Source organism: Hylobates moloch, unplaced genomic scaffold, assembly GCF_009828535.3.
Source record: "Hylobates moloch isolate HMO894 unplaced genomic scaffold, HMol_V3 SCAFFOLD_3, whole genome shotgun sequence".
Taxonomy (NCBI): domain Eukaryota; kingdom Metazoa; phylum Chordata; class Mammalia; order Primates; family Hylobatidae; genus Hylobates; species Hylobates moloch.
The window spans coordinates 164,783,984-164,801,513 of record NW_026652278.1 but is presented as its reverse complement, the minus strand read 5'-3'; the positions used below and the strand labels follow the sequence as shown (position 1 = coordinate 164,801,513).

The 17,530-nt window shown below is 36.9% G+C and overlaps 1 protein-coding gene across 3 annotated transcripts in view; it reads left to right on the top strand.

Moving 5' to 3' along the window:
- The window catches only part of ASB5 (ankyrin repeat and SOCS box containing 5), a 97,745-nt gene that overhangs the window by 63,714 nt on the left and 16,501 nt on the right, over positions 1-17,530 (top strand). Inside the window, exon 1 of one of the 3 annotated variants that reach the window (XM_058436903.1) lies at positions 8,060-8,277. The exons of the other annotated variants lie outside the window; for them this stretch is intronic. Within the exon in view, the coding sequence (XP_058292886.1) occupies positions 8,241-8,277 (37 nt within the window). The 5' untranslated portion in view covers positions 8,060-8,240. Of the gene's footprint in view, positions 1-8,059; positions 8,278-17,530 lie in introns of those variants that run through there. 3 annotated transcript variants of the gene reach the window in all.

Sequence of the window (17,530 nt, the reverse complement as noted above, 5' to 3'; positions counted from 1 at the left end):
TAAGGATCGCCTAAGGTCACTTAAAGAATGCTGTTGGAAATTTTGCTTCCCCAGCACTCTGGAGCACTCGTCTAACTCCATATTTTCTCATCCTCTCCACCAAGCACAGTTTCATATGAGGAGAAGTTCCTAGGTCTTCTTGGATGCCCTGTTACTCCTCAGCACCAATGGGAGAAGAACTAAAGTCCCTTATTGCCCTCAGAGGTAGAGCAGACATTCAGCAGATCTGCTGTCCCTATCAGGGAAAGCAGAGAGTCCCAGTAAGACTGCAGGTTGGAATAAAGCACAGCAGGGTAAGAAGAGCCAAGTGTTTACTCTTCTCTTATATTGGGAGTGTCACATTTTCTGTTATCCTCTTATTTTATTTTAAAATCTTTTTACCTGGGATCTTTTTGTTAATTAGTATTTTCTTGATCATAAAAATATGCCACAACTGGGAAAAATGGACAGAACTTTGTTTACAGAGTTTAATACAAGATTTTGAAACATAAAACTGTATAGGCCGGATGCGGTGGCTCACGCCTGTAATCCCAACACTTTGGGAGGCTGAGGCGGGCAAATTACTTGAAGTCAGAAGTTCAAGACCAGCCTGGCCAAGATGGCAAAACCCCGTCTCTACTAAAAATACAAAAATTAGTCGAATGTGGTGGCCCATGCCTGTCATCCCAGCTACTCGGTAGGCTGAGGCAGGAGAATCGCTGGAACCCGGGAAGCAGAGGTTTCAGGGAGCCGAGATCACACCGCTGCACCCTAGCCTGGGTGACAGAACAAGACTGTCTCAAACAAAACAAAACAAAACAAAACAAAATGTAAACCTGTGTAACCACCATTCAAGTCATGAAATAGAACCCCAGAAGCCTTCATGTATCTCTTTTCAATCACAATACCTTCTCTTTCTCCCATCAAGACCGAGTGACTAGTTTTTATAGTAATCATTTTCTTGCCTTTCTTTAGTTTCAGCTCCTATGTATACATCTCATATTGATATGGTTTAACCTATTTTTGAACCCTATATCAATTGAATCATTCTCTAAATATTCTTTTGTTATTTACTTTTACAATAAACAGTATGATATAATTGTCTACATATATCTAGGTTCATTCATTTTCAATAATGTAAATTCCATTACCAATTTGGGGCAATTATGAACAATATTTCTATAAACATCTAGTATAAATAAGTTTTTATAGCTCTAGAAGTGAAATTTCCAGGTCATAAGGCCTGTGTATCTCCAGTTTCTAAGAGAGTATTGCCCTGTTTTCCAATGTGGCTGTATCTGTGGTGAAACCCCAGCAGGTTATGAGAATTCACATATTGTCAGTACTCTTAATATTTGCCAATGTGGGCTGGGTACAGTGGCTCACACCTGTAATCCCAGCTCTTCGGCAGGTCGAGGTGGGTGGATCACTTGAGCTCAAGAGACCAGCTTGGGCAACATGGCAAAACCCCATCTGTACAAAAAATACAAACTTAGCCGGGCATGGTGGTGTGCACCTGTAGTCCCAGGTACTTGAGAGGCTGAGGAGGGAGACCCACCGGAGCCTGGGGAGGGTGAGGCTGCAGTGAGCCATGATCGCATCGCTGCACTCCAGCCTGCATGACAGAGTGACTCAATCTCAAAAAAATGAAAAAATAAAAATTAAAAAATTGCCAATATGGTGGGCATATGGGAGTATATTATGGTTTAATTTTCATTTCCCTGACTAATAATGCCGTTTTAATTTTTGTTGACCATTTGTACTTCTTCTTTTGCAATGTGCTTGCCAAATATTTTGCCTTCTATTCTATTGGGCCATCTGTCTTCCCCCTTTTATAAGTTGAGTTTTAGAAGTTATTTTGTATCCTAAAATTGTAAGAAAATGAAAACATTTAGAAGAACTATTTGCAAATATCTTCTGTGGCTTGACTTTTCACTTTTTATTGGTGTTTCTACTGGTGAGGCAGAAACTCTTAATTTAAAATTAGTCAAATTTACAAATCTTTTCCACTTTGATTAAGACTTTTTGTGGAATTCATCTTAAAAATCTTTTGGCACTTTAAGGTAATGGAAGTATTTTTTCCATATTCTTAAAGCATTCCTTTGAAATTCATCCACTTGAAATTAATTTTTTGTATGGTTTAAGTCCATTTTTCACCAAATGCATAGTCAATTATATTCACACCATGTATTGGAAAGTGGGTTCTATATTTCATAATCTATAGTCACTACAGTGCCCAGTTTGTGTAAGTCTAGTGTTTATTCATGCATGAGTCTGTTTACGGGCTCTTATCAATTACATTGCTCTGGACCTATACTGCGCTAAACTGATTTCTGTAGCTTTAGAATAGGTCTTCATAGACAGAACAAGATCTCCCACATTCTTCTATTTTTTCATAGTTTTGGCTATTCTTGGTAATTTGAAATTCTATGTATCAATTTTAGAAGTAATTTCTGTGGTTCGCAAAATACTTGTTGCATTTTTGTTGGAATTCATTGAACCTATAAATCATTTATTTGAAGGAGAATCTACAACTTTGTAATCCTTGGCTTTTCAATCATAAATGTAATATAGTTTCTCATTTATATAGGTTTTATTGAATGTCTCCCAATAATATTTTATTATCATCCCTTGGGGAGATCTTATATATATTTGTTGAATTTATTCATAGGTAACAAACTGTTTTATGCTACCATAAATAGTATCTTAATAAATTTTTACATTTTCAACCTGTTTGTCAAGGGCAGAGAGAAATACATTAATTTTTTATATTAACTTCATACCAAAGAACTTGTCTAAGCTCTCCTATTAATTCTAATAGGAATCTATGGGTTCTATAGGGATTTTTTTATGTGGAAAGTTATATTATTTGTGAATAATGAGAGTTTTGTTTCCTTTTTTAAATGTTGTACCATTTTTATTTCTTCTCTTTATTCTATGGATTAAACCTCCTGTACGATGTTGAATAGATTGGTGGTAGGGAGTGTTCATTTTTGTTTTTCAGTTGAGAGGGAAAGCCTTCAACATTCTGTCATTAACCATCATGTCTTCTGAAGGTTTTCTGTTTTGTTTTTGTAGCTACCCCTTACCATTCTTAAGGAAGTTTCTTACTTTGAGCTGTGCGCACATCTGGACATTCAGTATACGGAACAGAGTTTGCTTCTGCAAATGCATTTTTTAAAAGCATTCCCCATATCATTATTGGTGTAGTTCATGTTTCAGCTTTAATATCTGGAGAAACAGTTCATAGCACCTGAACTCAATAAGCAACTGCACTGTGGTGTGGACTGTCCACACTCGTACTCTGTGGTCATGGCTAGTGCTGTGATATTGGCTTAAATGAAATTATCTTTCAGAGTCCATTCCTTACATCCTGAATACATGTACTGCATGTATCTGATAGACAGTTTGAAAGGTTCTTCTTTTTCTTAAGATAAGATTTTAAAAAAACTTTATAGAAGATTGCCTCAGAAAAATCATCGAATAGCATCATTCTTCCTTTCTCCCTATTATCTCTTGACCCATAAATAGTCTTATAGTAGCTGTAAAAGCCTTTCTCCTTATGGTTAAAATTAAATACAGTAAAACATTTTCCCCCACTTCTTCCAGTTCTGATATTTTAACAGCAACACAGCAGGTTCTAATTAGCCTAAGTTAAATAACCATTACTAATTTCACACCAAGATCAATACGGGGGATTTTTTTTTAATCTGTGTAATTTTTTTTATATACTTTAAGTTCTAGGGTACATGTGCACAACGTGCAGTTTTGTTACATATGTATACAAGTGCTGTGTTGGTTTGCTGCACCCATTAACTCATCATTTACATTAGGTATTTCTCCTAATGTTATCCCTCCCCCAGTCCCCACCCCACGACAGACCCCAGTGTGTGATGTTCCTCGCCCTGTCTCCATGTGTTCTTATTGTTCAATTCCCACCTATGAGTAAGAACATGCAGTGTTTGGTTTTTCTGTCCTTGCGATAGTTTGCTCAGAATGATGGTTTCCAGCTTCATCCATGTTGCTACAAAGGACATGAACTCATCCTTTTTTATGGCTGCATAGTATTCCATGGTGTATATGTGCCACATTTTCTTAATCCAGTCTATCATTGATGGACATTTGGGTTGGTTCCAAGTCTTTGCTATTGTGAATAGTGTCATGATAAACATACGTGTGCATGTGTCTTTATAGTAGCATGATTCATAATCCTTTGGGTATATACCCAGTAATGAGATGGCTGGATCAAATGGTATTTCTAGTTCTAGATCCTTGAGGAATCGCCACACTGTCTTCCACAATGGTTGAACTAGTTTACACTCCCACCAACAGTGTAAAAGCATTCCTATTTCTCCACATCCTCTCTAGCACCCGTTGTTTCCTGACTTTTTAATGATTGCCATTCTAACCGGTGTGAGATGTTATCTCACTGTGGTTTTGATTTGCATTTTTCTGATGACCAGTGATGATGAGCATTTTTTCATGTGTCTGTTGGCTGCATAAATGTCTTCTGTTGAAAAGTGTCTGTTCATATACTTTCCCCACTTTTTGATGGGGTTGTTTGATTTTTTCTCATAAATTTGTTTAAGTTCTTTGTATATTCTGGATATTAGCCGTTTGTCAATATGAGGGATTTCTTTGTGTTTCATTATGTTTGCATAGCTTCATAATGTATCTCATCACTTCCTGGTAATGAATAACTAAGTTTATCTGGAAACTCCTGAAGAGCTGGGTTTAGGGGACAGCTTATAAAGAGGGTGGTGGCTGAGGTGAGGCCTGGGTCATCATTTCTGTTACTGTTGCTGTGTTGTTGAGATAGGGTCTCTGTTGCCCAGGTGGGAGCACAGTGGTGCAGTCGTAGCTCCCTGCAGCCTTGAACTCCTGGGCTCAAGTGATCCTCCCCACTTGAACCTGTAGTGTGCCTATAGTCCCAGCTACTCAGGATAAGCCCCGATATCCTGAGTGTCTGGGGTTATAGGCACATGTCACCTTGCCCAGCTAATTTTTAAATTTTTTTTTGTAGATGTGGGGGTCTCGCTATGTTGCCCAGGCTGATCTCAAACTACTGGCCCCAAGTAATCCTCCCACCTCCTCGGTCTCCAAAAGTGTTAGGATTACAGGTGTGAACCACCAGGCCCAGCCCCTGGGTCATCTTAACTCAAGTGACTGTTTACGGTTTGGCTATTTTCACTTGGTCGTAGGATAAAATTGAGATTTATCAAAGAGATAGCCACTGTTAGAGGAAGAGTCAGTGCCTCCCTGTACTAGATGTGAGGTCGTGTTTCTAAACAGCTGTTCCAGATTTAAATCATACATAGCAATTGAAGTAGTAATTGGCCTATTAAAAACAGCAGTATTTTTATTCAGTGCTATAGGTGTATGTAGCTGTGGATGTAAATGTGGTTTATGTGGTATGCCCCCTACATCAGTGAATTTGTGCTTTGGTGTATGAAGCATGTATCACCCCAAACTTATACTTGAAAGATGTCACTTCTGTAGACAAGATTATGGCTATAATTTTATTCTAGCTCTCCTTAATGCTTGAGTCTGAATAAAATTTTAGGCATAGTGTTTTAAAAATCATAAATATAATACATACCATTCAGAGTAGAAGCAGGAAATATGGGATTATAAAAAAATTTAAAAGAACAAAAGAAAGTGAGCAAAGAAACATAGAAATGGTGAGTCAAATACAAAGCACCAAACTAATGTGGGAAAAATAAATCCAAATACATCAGTGATTAAATAGCTATAAATTGAGTGGTTTTTCCAGTTAAAAGATTACAATGTTCAGATTGAATTTTTGTAATATCCAGCAACATATTTTTAGAAATGTCCTGTCTAAAACATAAGGATTCAGAAAGGTTGAAAATAAAAGGATCAAGAAAGATGTGCCCAAGGGAAATACTAACTAAAAGTGCTGTTGCTGTATTAATATGAGAAAAATAAGACTTTAAGGGAAAAAACTGCCTGTGTGGTGGCTCATGCCTGTAATCCCAGCTTATTGGGAGGCCAAGGCAGGCAGATTGCTTGAGCTCGGGGGTTCGAGACCAGCCTGGGCAACATGGTGAAACCCCGTCTCTACCAAAAATACAAAACATTAGCCAGGCATGGTGGCACATGCCTGTAATCCCAGCTACTCGGGAGGCTGAGGTGGGAGGATCATTTGAACCTGGGAGACGGAGGTTGCAGTGAGCCGAGATTGTGCCACTGCACTCCAGCCTGGGCAACAGAGTAAGACCTGTCTCCAAAAAAATAAAAAATAAAAATAAAGGAAAAAAACTACTAGATGCCACTATATAATAAGAGGTTGAATTTACTAAAAAGCTGTAATAATTCTTATTCATGTAATAAAATTGCTTTACAATATAAAATTCAAAAATGTACCTAATTTTCAAGGAGAAAAATTTTAATCAAATTATCATAGTAATTGATTGGTTACGCAGACAAACATTTTCATTATATAAACATGTAGAAGATTTAAGAAGATAGACCTAATTGATATATGGGACTTCATATCCACATTCTTTTCATGGACATTTTGAACATTTATAAGAGTTAAGTATATACAGGACCATAAAGCATGTCTCAGTAAGTTTTAAATGACTACTATTATAAAGTCCAGAGGTTGGCAAACTTTTCCGTAAAAGATTAAAGAGTAAATATTTTAGTCTCCTGAGCCAACTTTGTGGGACTAGTTGAGTACAGTTTCAACTTTGATGTTATGGAAAAGAAAATATAGATAATAAATAAACAATTGAGTTTAGTTCTGTTACAATAAAACTTTATTTACAAAAACAAATGATAGGCTAAATTTGGTCTATGAGCCATAGTTTGCTGACCTCTGTTAGGGAACATATAATTGACCTCAGTAATTTTAATGGAGAAATCATTAACAAAATGTAATTAGAAAAAAAATTATTTGGAAGTTAAGAAAAAATATTTTAAAGTAACTCGTAGGTCAAGAAATCAAAATTATGTAAAGAATAAAACACTCACTTTCCACAACTTGATGAAGAAAATAAGAAAGCTGCAAGCAGAAATTAAGAAAGTGAAAAATGAAGACAGGAAGAATCAACAAAGATGGTTCTTTGGACAGACAACCTCTCTCCAAACTTGTCATTGTTATAGAGGTGCAAATAAACGACAGCTGGATTTAGGAAGAGAATATAATAGCAGATATCGCTGAGATTTTTACCAGAAGTGGTTATTATATAACAACATAATGCCAATAATTTTGAATATTAAGACAAAATGGACAATTTTCTAAACAACACAACTGATCTAAGCTGAGTTTAGAAGGGAGAACTTAAATAGTTGTAAATTCAAATATGTATATGTATAAGTAGTTTTTAAAATTCCTCAAAAGAACTCCAAGAGCAGATAATTTTACTGGTGACTTCTACCAAGCATTACAGGTGGAAATATTTCTAGTATGTGAACCACAATAATAGAGAAAACAAGAGACTAGTCCCAAACTCCTGTCATGAAGTCAAGTATAAGTAACGCTGTCATCTGTGGTGGCTCCATGTTGTGTCAGCTTGGTTATGTTGGATCTGTTCCCCTTTTTTGTGTTGTTCCAAGTGAGATTGGAAGACAAGGTAATGTAAGAGTTAGATGGCAGTGTGAGGAAGCTGCGGCTGGGATTCTGAATTTTGCTGTAGGGTACCACGTGCCGTGGGTGTTTGCACATGTCACTGGTCATTTAGCAACATGCAGAGGTAAAGCTTGTCCTCCTCTCACCAGATCTTCCCCTTTGACCCTTCCGCGTCCCAGGTGCATGTGCAGTTTTGTGGTGAAGGCCACCCTTTTCTCCTTAGGTCATCTACATCATTGAGGACAAAGATGGTGATAGACAGACACGTTCCTGATTTTTTTCCCCATAGGTTCCAGATCACCACTCCATTCTCTCCTATAGGAGAGGAGATATCACTCACCACAAGATTGACATCTGTAGTTTCCCAGCAACCTTTATACAATAAATGAATGACCTTTGAAACAAAGGTTAACTGTTGGATAACAACTGCTCAATTTTTTTCCAAGATGCTTATGTCAGGCTTACTCTCAGACCTCATCTGCCCTCACTCACTACCACTAGGCCAACAGATTTAGCTACTCATGTTTAAGTAAAGTAGAATAAAAAATAAAATGGAGCAAGAACTGGGCTCAGACATGACTCCTAAAGGTTGTATGAGGGCATGGCCTTGTAAAGAAACCCAAAGCAACACAGCCTCTGAGAACTGAATAATGGCCCGTTCCAGATGCGTCTTTGCGATGGTGGAAATTTGGCAGTAACAGGTAAAAGAAAACCTTAGGGTTTCTTTGTGATGATTTAAGGAGAAGGTTTTATTTTTTTGCTTAGTGAGCCCTTAATAGTAATTTTGGAGTGAACATTCATTTTTTTCCTAAGGATGGGAACCTTACACTTTTTAAAAGACGTTCAGAAATGAAAAGATTATCACAGACTTTTGTCCTGAGATAAAGGACTTAAGGTTATATCAACTTAAGTTATCATTATTGAAGGCAGTTTGTGAACTGAGCTGCTTTTCAGAAAATAAAAATTATCAACCTGTATTTGTTAATATTATAGTATTGCTGTTTTTGTGATTATGATATTGCGATTATAATTATAAAGAATACTCATCGTTTAGAGATAATACTAAAATATTTATGGATGAAATTATATACTGAGATTGGCTTCAAAATAATCCTAGGAGTTTTTGTGGGGAAGTGGGTGAGTTATAGATGAAACAAGACTAACCGTAAGTTGATAATTGTTGACACTATGCATGGATGTGCATATATGTTTGAAATTTTGGTAGTAAAAAATGGGGAAAACTGCCAACCCAGATCCAAGCAGGAATATATTTATCCTGATGTTCTTTTTCTGACAGTGGAGGAACAATTACTTTTAAGTCCCCAAACTCAGGAATAAACCCTCAAAAATCCGTATCTGTGGATCACTCATTTGTTAATTTATCTAAATACTACACTTCTTGGAAGCAATGAGCTCTTTAAGTTTGTGATTGGTTGTGTAAGCCAAAAAAGCTAAATTTGTGTCCCCAAGTTTTTAGCTTTAAAAATTGTCAGAAGGTGATCTTGCTTTCTAGTTTTTCAGAATTTCTTGAAAACGTTTATTCACTCGTAACTATGCCTTCCATAATTATGTAGCTTTCTGTCATAATGCCTCTTAGATTTCAACTTTCCAGTTTGAAACATCTATAAGTATTAAGACAGAAGTGTCCTCATGTCTTTGATGGTTTCCAGTGCCCTTCTTTGAAACTTTCCAGCTTTAACATCACTTTCCCACTGAGGATTAGTGACCAAACCAGACACAGGTCCCCATGTTTTCAGGGACATTAGCACTGGTTAAAATGGAAATACAATCGTTCCTGGAGATAGAATTGCCTTTGTTTCATATCCTATAAGGTTTAACATTTTATTTTAGTCCTTGTCGGTAGTAACATTAGGCCGTCATTCATCTATGTTATATCTTAGATGCTTTTTCTGAGCCATAATAATTCAGAGTCCATTATCTTCTATAGATTATAATTTTTATTATTTTCCTAGTGTTTTATCTGATACTGGCTCTCTTTAAAACTTCTGCCCACTCATATGGCTTAATGTTCTTCTAGATATCCCGAGATTTCACAGTGCTCTCTTATATGTACAATCACAGATATCCAGCATTTAAACAATTCTGTCCCTAACACGTTCACTCACTGTGCATTTCTTTTTATGAATCCATACAGCTGAGCACACAGAACGTACACTGAGCACACTAAATCTATTCACTCTTCTGTTCTTTGTTATTTTCTAGTGAATTAACTATATCATTTTCCTCCAATTCCATGGAGTCATTTTTAAAAATTACTTTTGCTTTTGATCCATTTTAAATTTTTAAAAGAATTAAGTATTGATAGGTTCTCCTTAGTCCACCTTCAGTCCAGCACATCTCCCAGTTCAGTAAGTGTGAGTTATGCTCAAATCCAATGGCTTCTCTTTTCCCCACTGCCCTGGAAATTTGTTTACTACCATCGAGGACTACAGAAAGGCTTCTTAAAGCATTCTAGGAAATTCCATATTCAAATTACTCTTTAACAACTCTTTTAGTACCCACGGCTTAAGAGGTACAGTACTTAGACCTGTGCAATAACAGCTGTATAGACTCAGTCTCTGTGATCAGAGTGCACAACCCAGTGGGGGAGACACACATAGAAATCGATCATTATCATAGACAGTGTCTAAAATTGTTTGCAGAACAAAAGTTGTCACAGTACTTATGATAAAACAAAAATTGTCACAATACTTACGATAAAACTTCCTACATTTATTCTGTAGGAATATTATTATGCATTATTATGCATTCTGTAGCAATATGCATTATTCAAAAGCATAAAGCTTTTGTTGTTACAGAATAAGTATAAGCTTAAAATTGAAATTTCTTTTAATTAATTTAATTTGAAACAAAAATTAAAATTTACTGTTACTGTATGGTTTGTGTAGATTACCGTAATCCCCTTATGAGTACAAACCAGGCGACAAAGAGCCAGTGGTGAATGACAATTGCTTCATGTAAATATACTGGACTGAATAGGCCCCTTCAGTCTTTTCTAACTTCACCTAGGAATGTGCCACCCATACAAATAGCCTGGGTCAAGCTGGCTTTGAGTTTCAGTTTCATTGGGAATATTTAGCCTCTTCTGTGCTAATATAATATGTCTACAGCTCACGCACTCTCTTACCCTTTGTGCGTTAGTCATAGAATCTGGTCACATCCAAGCTCCTCATTTTATAGAGAAGGAAACTATGGTGTCATTAAGCTACTTGCTCCAGGTCACACAAACAGCTGGTAGGATTAGAACTTAATTCAAGATAAGGAAAAGATATGTGTGGTATTCATTAGTGATAACTTGAGGTAAACATTGGCAATGTAATATGGCAGCAAATGTTAATAGGGTAGTGCATAGGAAAGAATTATAGTCATAATTTTTTTTCTCTTACTTGGCTTGTTACATGAAGACAATAACCCCAGTAATTTTTTTTCCTTTTGTATACTAGCAGAAGATAGAGCCTTAAAAATACTGATGAAAAAAGATAGATAACAGAATCTACCACCATATTTCAGCAAGACATTTCAGTATGTTAATACTCTGTAAGGTGATCACCAGCTCACTTAATCCTTGGAGTCCTATCATAGCTCGGTCGCTGCTCTTGATTCCATCATAGACTGTGTGCCTTTTTCAACTTTATAGGCCAGCAAAAAATACCAGGCACATGTTTGGTTTTTCCTCTCATCCTGCCAACTACCCTTTCCTCTGCCTTTTAGGGTGAAAAATCTCAGCTGTACTTAAATTGACTGCTGACGTCTTTTGATTTAGAAATGACCTCTAGAAAAATCACAATAGTGAACTGTGCCTATATAAATAAGAGGACTGTGATTTTGTACTGAAGCCAATTCTAAACTTAGATCCTTGCAAAATGAAAACATGAGCTGGCTACCAGCTGACCGTAATGCACTTTTTTTTTTTTTTTTTTTTTTTGAGACGGAGTCTCCCTCTGTCGCCCAGGCTGGAGTGCAGTGGTGCAATCTCTGCCTCCCGGATTCAAGTGATTATCCTGCTCAGCCTTCTGAGTAGCTGGAGCTACAGGCGCCCCGTCCCCATGTCCAGCTAATTTTTGCATTTTTAGTAGAGATGGGGTTTCACCACGTTGGCTAAGCTGGTCTCTAACCCCTGACCTCAGGTGATCTGCCTGCCTCGGCCTCCCAAAGTGCTGGGATTACAGGCGTGAGCTGCCACGCCCAGCCCTAAGGCATATCTCATACTTACTCCTGAGGATGAAGGAGAAAGGCTAACCTAGTCACTGATCACTACTGAGCTTTCTGACTGCAATATTATGTCTGCAGTCATTATCAACAGGCGATTTTACATTTGATTGATTTGTAGGTTATTTAAATAGGCTTTCATCTTTTAATGATAGAGCTCATTTCTATTGTTTCGACTAGGAAAAGCAATTATACCCACTTTTTACTTTCTATATCACACAAATAGTTAAAGACTTCCGGCTATAGCGTGTCTCTGCTTTAAAAATAGAAAATGCTCCAGCATTTCTGGCCCATCCTCCACACTGCACCTACCAGCCCTGCTCCAAGTGTTTCTGAATAGAGTTCAATGTTGAAGACATTCTCAAGTTAGCACACAGGAACCTTTGTGAAAGTCTGAAGGGAAGGAAAAAATAGTTAGAAATCCAGACGCTGATATTTCTTCTTGCTAGAGCATTTGCACTTATGACACCTGGTTGTCACAGACAAAAAACGCCAACCAAACTATGTCCGCAGATATTGCTGTTGAAATGAACTGCATTAAGCAGGTCCTCACGAAAAGAAGGCTAGCGAGTATAGAGGAATGTTCTTCTAAACGAAAAGCTAGCTGGGGTATTCTGACCAGTCAAGGTTAGTATAGCAGCCATTTCAAATCTGTCGGTGTCCTGAAATAAACCATATTTGGCCTGTTTTTGCAAATACTAACTTTAAACTTCGGGTGCTTTCCAGAATGCGGATTGAAATGTACATGTATGGCATGGCAAAGGACTGCTCTGTATTCTTGCCTTTTCGTATATGGAAACTGCATCGGCTGACTCATTTTTGTGACTGTATATTAAACATGACTGCAAACTCTTAGACTCTGGTTTGTTTACCTTTCTGTTTCAGCAGGTGTTTCTAAGTTGGTATGGAAACAAGGAAAGATGCTATTAAGCAGGAAAAGACTGTTTACAGGCAATATGGAAATTTTAAATCATGTAAATTAGATATCAAGTAGGAGGATGATTTAGGCAAGAAAATGAATAGAGCAACTTCCTAAAAGTGTTCTGACATGAAGTCATTAATTATAATGATTGAAAACTATGAAAGATAGAAAGAAGAATGAGCACAGTACCAAAGAGGAGGAATTATTTTTAAAAAGGAATATCCATACATTTGCATAAGTGTTAGTAGAACACCAGTATGACAGATGATAAATTTAAGTGTCGAAAATGCAGATTCAGAGATAAAATGACTCTTGCCCCCCAAGACTCTAAGAGTTATATTTACTATGTAATAGCTGGAGCTTGAAGAATGTTATTATAAATGATTATGTTTTTCAAATATACAAAGCATATTTTCAAATAGGTTAAAACACTATAATTTATTTCAAAGTTTGAGAAACAACTGGATCCCTACTCCCCGCCCCAATACACGTTTCCTTTTTATTACTTTTTAACAACATAATTAACAACAAAATTGAGAAATATACCAGCAAGGAAAAAGTGGTTGACTACAAAGAAGACAGTTCAACATTTCAACAAATGCCTATCCAGTGTTGACTGTGTGCTAGGCACTGTGCTAGAGGCAGGGAGCAGCAATAAATAGTCTCATCATTTCATGGTCCTTAAAGTCCAGAAGGAATGCAATTATTATAGAAATAAAGACAATCCTGTCATTTCTTAAATTAAGGGTAGATTACCTAACTATGCACTAAACTGCAGGCATTAGCAACATAATAGAACTGTGGCAATAAGGCCGGGCGCGGTGGCTCACGCTTGTAATCCCAGCACTTTGGGAGGCCGAGGCGGGCGGATCACGAGGTCAGGAGATCGAGACCACTGTGAAACCCCGTCTCTACTAAAAAAAAATACAAAAAAATTAGCCAGGCGTGGTGGCGGGCGCCTGTAGTCCCAGCTACTCAGAGAGGCTGAGGCAGGAGAATGGCGGGAACCCGGGAGGCAGAGCTTGCAGTGAGCCGAGATCGCGCCACTGCACTCCAGCCTGGGTGACAGGCGAGACTCCGTCTCAAAAAAAAAAAAAAAAAAAAAGAACTGTGGCAATAGCAAAAATTTTAAAAAAAAATTAAGTAAACTAATTCACTTGGATGAGTCTCACATATCTTCAATGCAGATAGAGACTCTAAAGGAAGTTGAAAATAAGCTATCATTTTATGTTAAAAATCCAACTTTCTATGCAATTTTTTTTTGACATGGCTTAAATACACTGAAAATACAGAGCCAGGCCCAGTGGCACATGCCTGTTATTTCAGTGGCTCGGAAGGCTGAGGCAGGAGGATTGCTTGAGCCTGATTTGAAGGCTGCAGTGAGCTATGATCACATCGCTGCCCTCCAGTCTGGATGACAGAGCAAGATTCTGTCTCTTAAAAAAAGTAGAAGAAAAAAATGTAATTAAAAATATGCCCCCATGCTTTGATTTAAAAGAAAAAAAAAAAAGACAAGTCTTAGCAAACTTTCACTAGATTTAGCTTTACATTTTCCCAGTGCTGTTAATGAGAATGTAAGTAGGATCAGTCTTGCTGGAGGTAATTTGATGGTATGTGTCAAAATTTTAGGAATTTACCCTAAGCAGATAATTATTCACAAAGATAAGTAATAATGTTTGATTTCCCAAAACCAAAAGCCACCTAAACATCATTTGATAGATAAATAAATAAATACATACATAATGCTCTAGCTATATGATTAAATACATATCAATATATCATAATCACTTGTGGTAGAACTATGTTTTTTCACATAGAACAATGACCATGAGATATCTTAAATGAAAACAAATCAGTTAAAAACTTTATGAACAGTATGATTGTATGTTGATTAAAAAATGTGTGTTTTTGAAAAAAGTTGGAAAGATATACCCTAAAATGTTTATAATGGTTGTATTTAGAAATAACCACTATGATTTCTTGTGTATGTCAAATTTCATTTATTTAATGTACAACTTTTATAATCAATAAGGTATTACAGCTAATAGTACTGTATTGCTGTGTTTTACTACTATTTCAAATATACATATTATTATATGAAAATATAGAGAACACAATTCCACAATTCTTCCTTTTACTGAAGTAACTCTTCACTTGTCTACTCTGCTAGTTATATTTATTATGGACTCATTATGGAATAACAGTCCACCAAGTGCCCTATGAGTTCTAGGGTTGAAAAGAATATTGTACCCTAAAATTTCAACTGGACATTCAAAAGAACCGAGTTTTCTTCCTGGCTTTGTCAGTTATTGTTTATAACTTGAGGCAAGTCATTTAATTCCCCTAAGTCTTAATGCAATGGAAATCGTAACATTGATTTTCTTAAGAACACACTTTGTGTTAGACACTTCTCATGTCCATGTAACCCTTAGAACAACTAGAATATGTAAGTATGATTGCCCCCATTTTATAGATGAGGAAACTGAAACTTAGCAGTGTAAAAAACAGAGTGAGCCAATATGTGATAGTCAGGAGTCCGATTTGGATATGCCTCCTTTCACAGCCCTTGATTTTAACCCCATTACAAAGCTCCATACGGCCGCTCAGACAAGGTTCTAATGAATTTGGGTGTGATCATGTGACTTTGAGCACTCATTCATGCAACAAACATTCACTGATATGCTAGTTATTGAGGATATGGTAATGAATGAAATCAACTGAGTCTCTCTTTTTAAGGTCTAACATTCTAGTAATAAGTGCTGAGAAGAAAAGTAGAGCAGGGAAAGGAGACAAAGAATGAATGTTGGGGAAGGGACAGGGAGGATTTTTTAATAGAAGGTTGTCAAGAAGGCCTCTCTGATAAGGTGATATTTCAGAGAGCACTAAAGTCAGAGAACAAGTGATGTGTGTCTCAGAAAGGAGTACTTCAGAAAGAGCAAACAGAAGGTTGTGTAAGGAAAAGCAAGGAGGCCAGTATGGCTGGATGAGGATGATGGGCCTAGGAAAAAGTGGGTAGAACCCGAGATCAGAGCCTGGAGAGTTCATAGGTCATGACAGAGACTTTGGATTTTATTCCAGGTGAGAAGGGAAGCCACTGGATTCTTTCTAACTTCCAAAGGATTGCTTTGGTTCCCATGTTTAGTACAGACTACTGGAAGGGCGTGGGCAGAAACACACTGACTAGTTAGGAGACTTTTGCAATACATCAGATGAGAATAATGCTGGCTTGGACTAGGGTGTAGTAGTGGAGGTTGAGATACAAAGTTTGGATACATTTAGATGATAGAGGCAAAATGACTTCCTGGTGTGGGCCTGGCGGGTATGAGAAACAGAAACTAAGGATTATGCAAAGGGTTTTGGCCTTGAAGCACCTGGATGAGTGCAGTTGCCATTTGCGGATCGGGAGAAGTTAGGAGTAACGAATCAAGGGTTCAGTTTGGGACATGTTAAGTTGTATTACCTATTTAGATATTCAAGTGGAGAAGTTGAATAGCCAAACCTAAAATTGGGGTAATCGGCATGTGGATAATATTTATGTTCATGGCACTAGAAGGGAGCTCAAGAGTTAATGTAGATAGATGCAAAGACTGAGCTTGGAGGATGTGGACTCAAGGTGGGAGAAGAAACTACAACAACAACAGAAAAAACACTCAGCGAAAAATAACTGACTCCTTTCAAAGAAGCATACAAAACACTCAATATATATAGTTTCCTTGACAATTATTGTGCTTAAATTTGAGACCATATTATTATTACCAGGTGATGGAGGGAAATGGTAACACTGTTTAAACCAATAGAGAAATGAAAAAAGAATAGCTAATCTTAAGAGAAAGATGTTGGCTTTTAAAAATGTACTGAGATGCCAGGAAAATATCTAGGTGAATCCCCAGAAGTAAATTTTAACATGTGGCACTGAAATTTGTGGGAGAGATCAGCGTGGGAGCTATGTAGATTAGAGTAATCCATATGCATGTAATAATTGTTACTAAATTTTGACAATATCTATTTTTATCTCCTACAGATATATAGCCAAGAGGAATAAGATGAGATAAAGCATCTTTATCTTAAATAAGTTATCCTTCCTTCTGTTTAGTAGTTAAAAGCTGATGGGGAAGATATATGAAAGTAATTGTTTAAAATGAAATTTGGGTTGTATTTGTGATGTTTCAAATACATGTGATGTATTTGTATTTGTGATGTTTCAAATGCATTTAGTACTGTGTAAGTACTTTACATTCATTACAATTCAGTGAGGCAGGTAGACTCATCCTTGTTTTTACAGTTGAGAAAACTGAGTTTCAAGATGTTAACTGCCGAAGGTCACATAACTAGTAAATATCTATGCTGGAATCTGAACTCGGGTCTATTTTATAGTTAAATCCAGCATGCTCTATCCATGGCACCAGTGATCAGTAATAGTTAATTGAGATAGCTGATAGCTTGAAAATTATTGTGCTTAAATTTGCGACCATAAGATTATTAACAGGTGATGGAGGGAAATGGTGACACTGTTTAAACCAATAGAGAAGTGAAAAAGAAATAGCTAGTCTTAAGAGAAAGATGTTGGCTTTTAGAAATGCATTGAGGTGCAAGACATTATTTCCCTTGAAACCATGTTTCAAGGATTTCTGTGGCTCTGTGGTTGTCTGACAGTATACAATAAAGGCTAGTAAATGCCTGGTGATTTTTAATTTGCTTATAAACTTGTGAGTAGAGATGGGCTAGATGTTGTCAAGTCTGAAGCTTATACTGTATACACTTTGGGGGCTCCTTTAAGAAAAGTAACATGAAATTAGGGACAG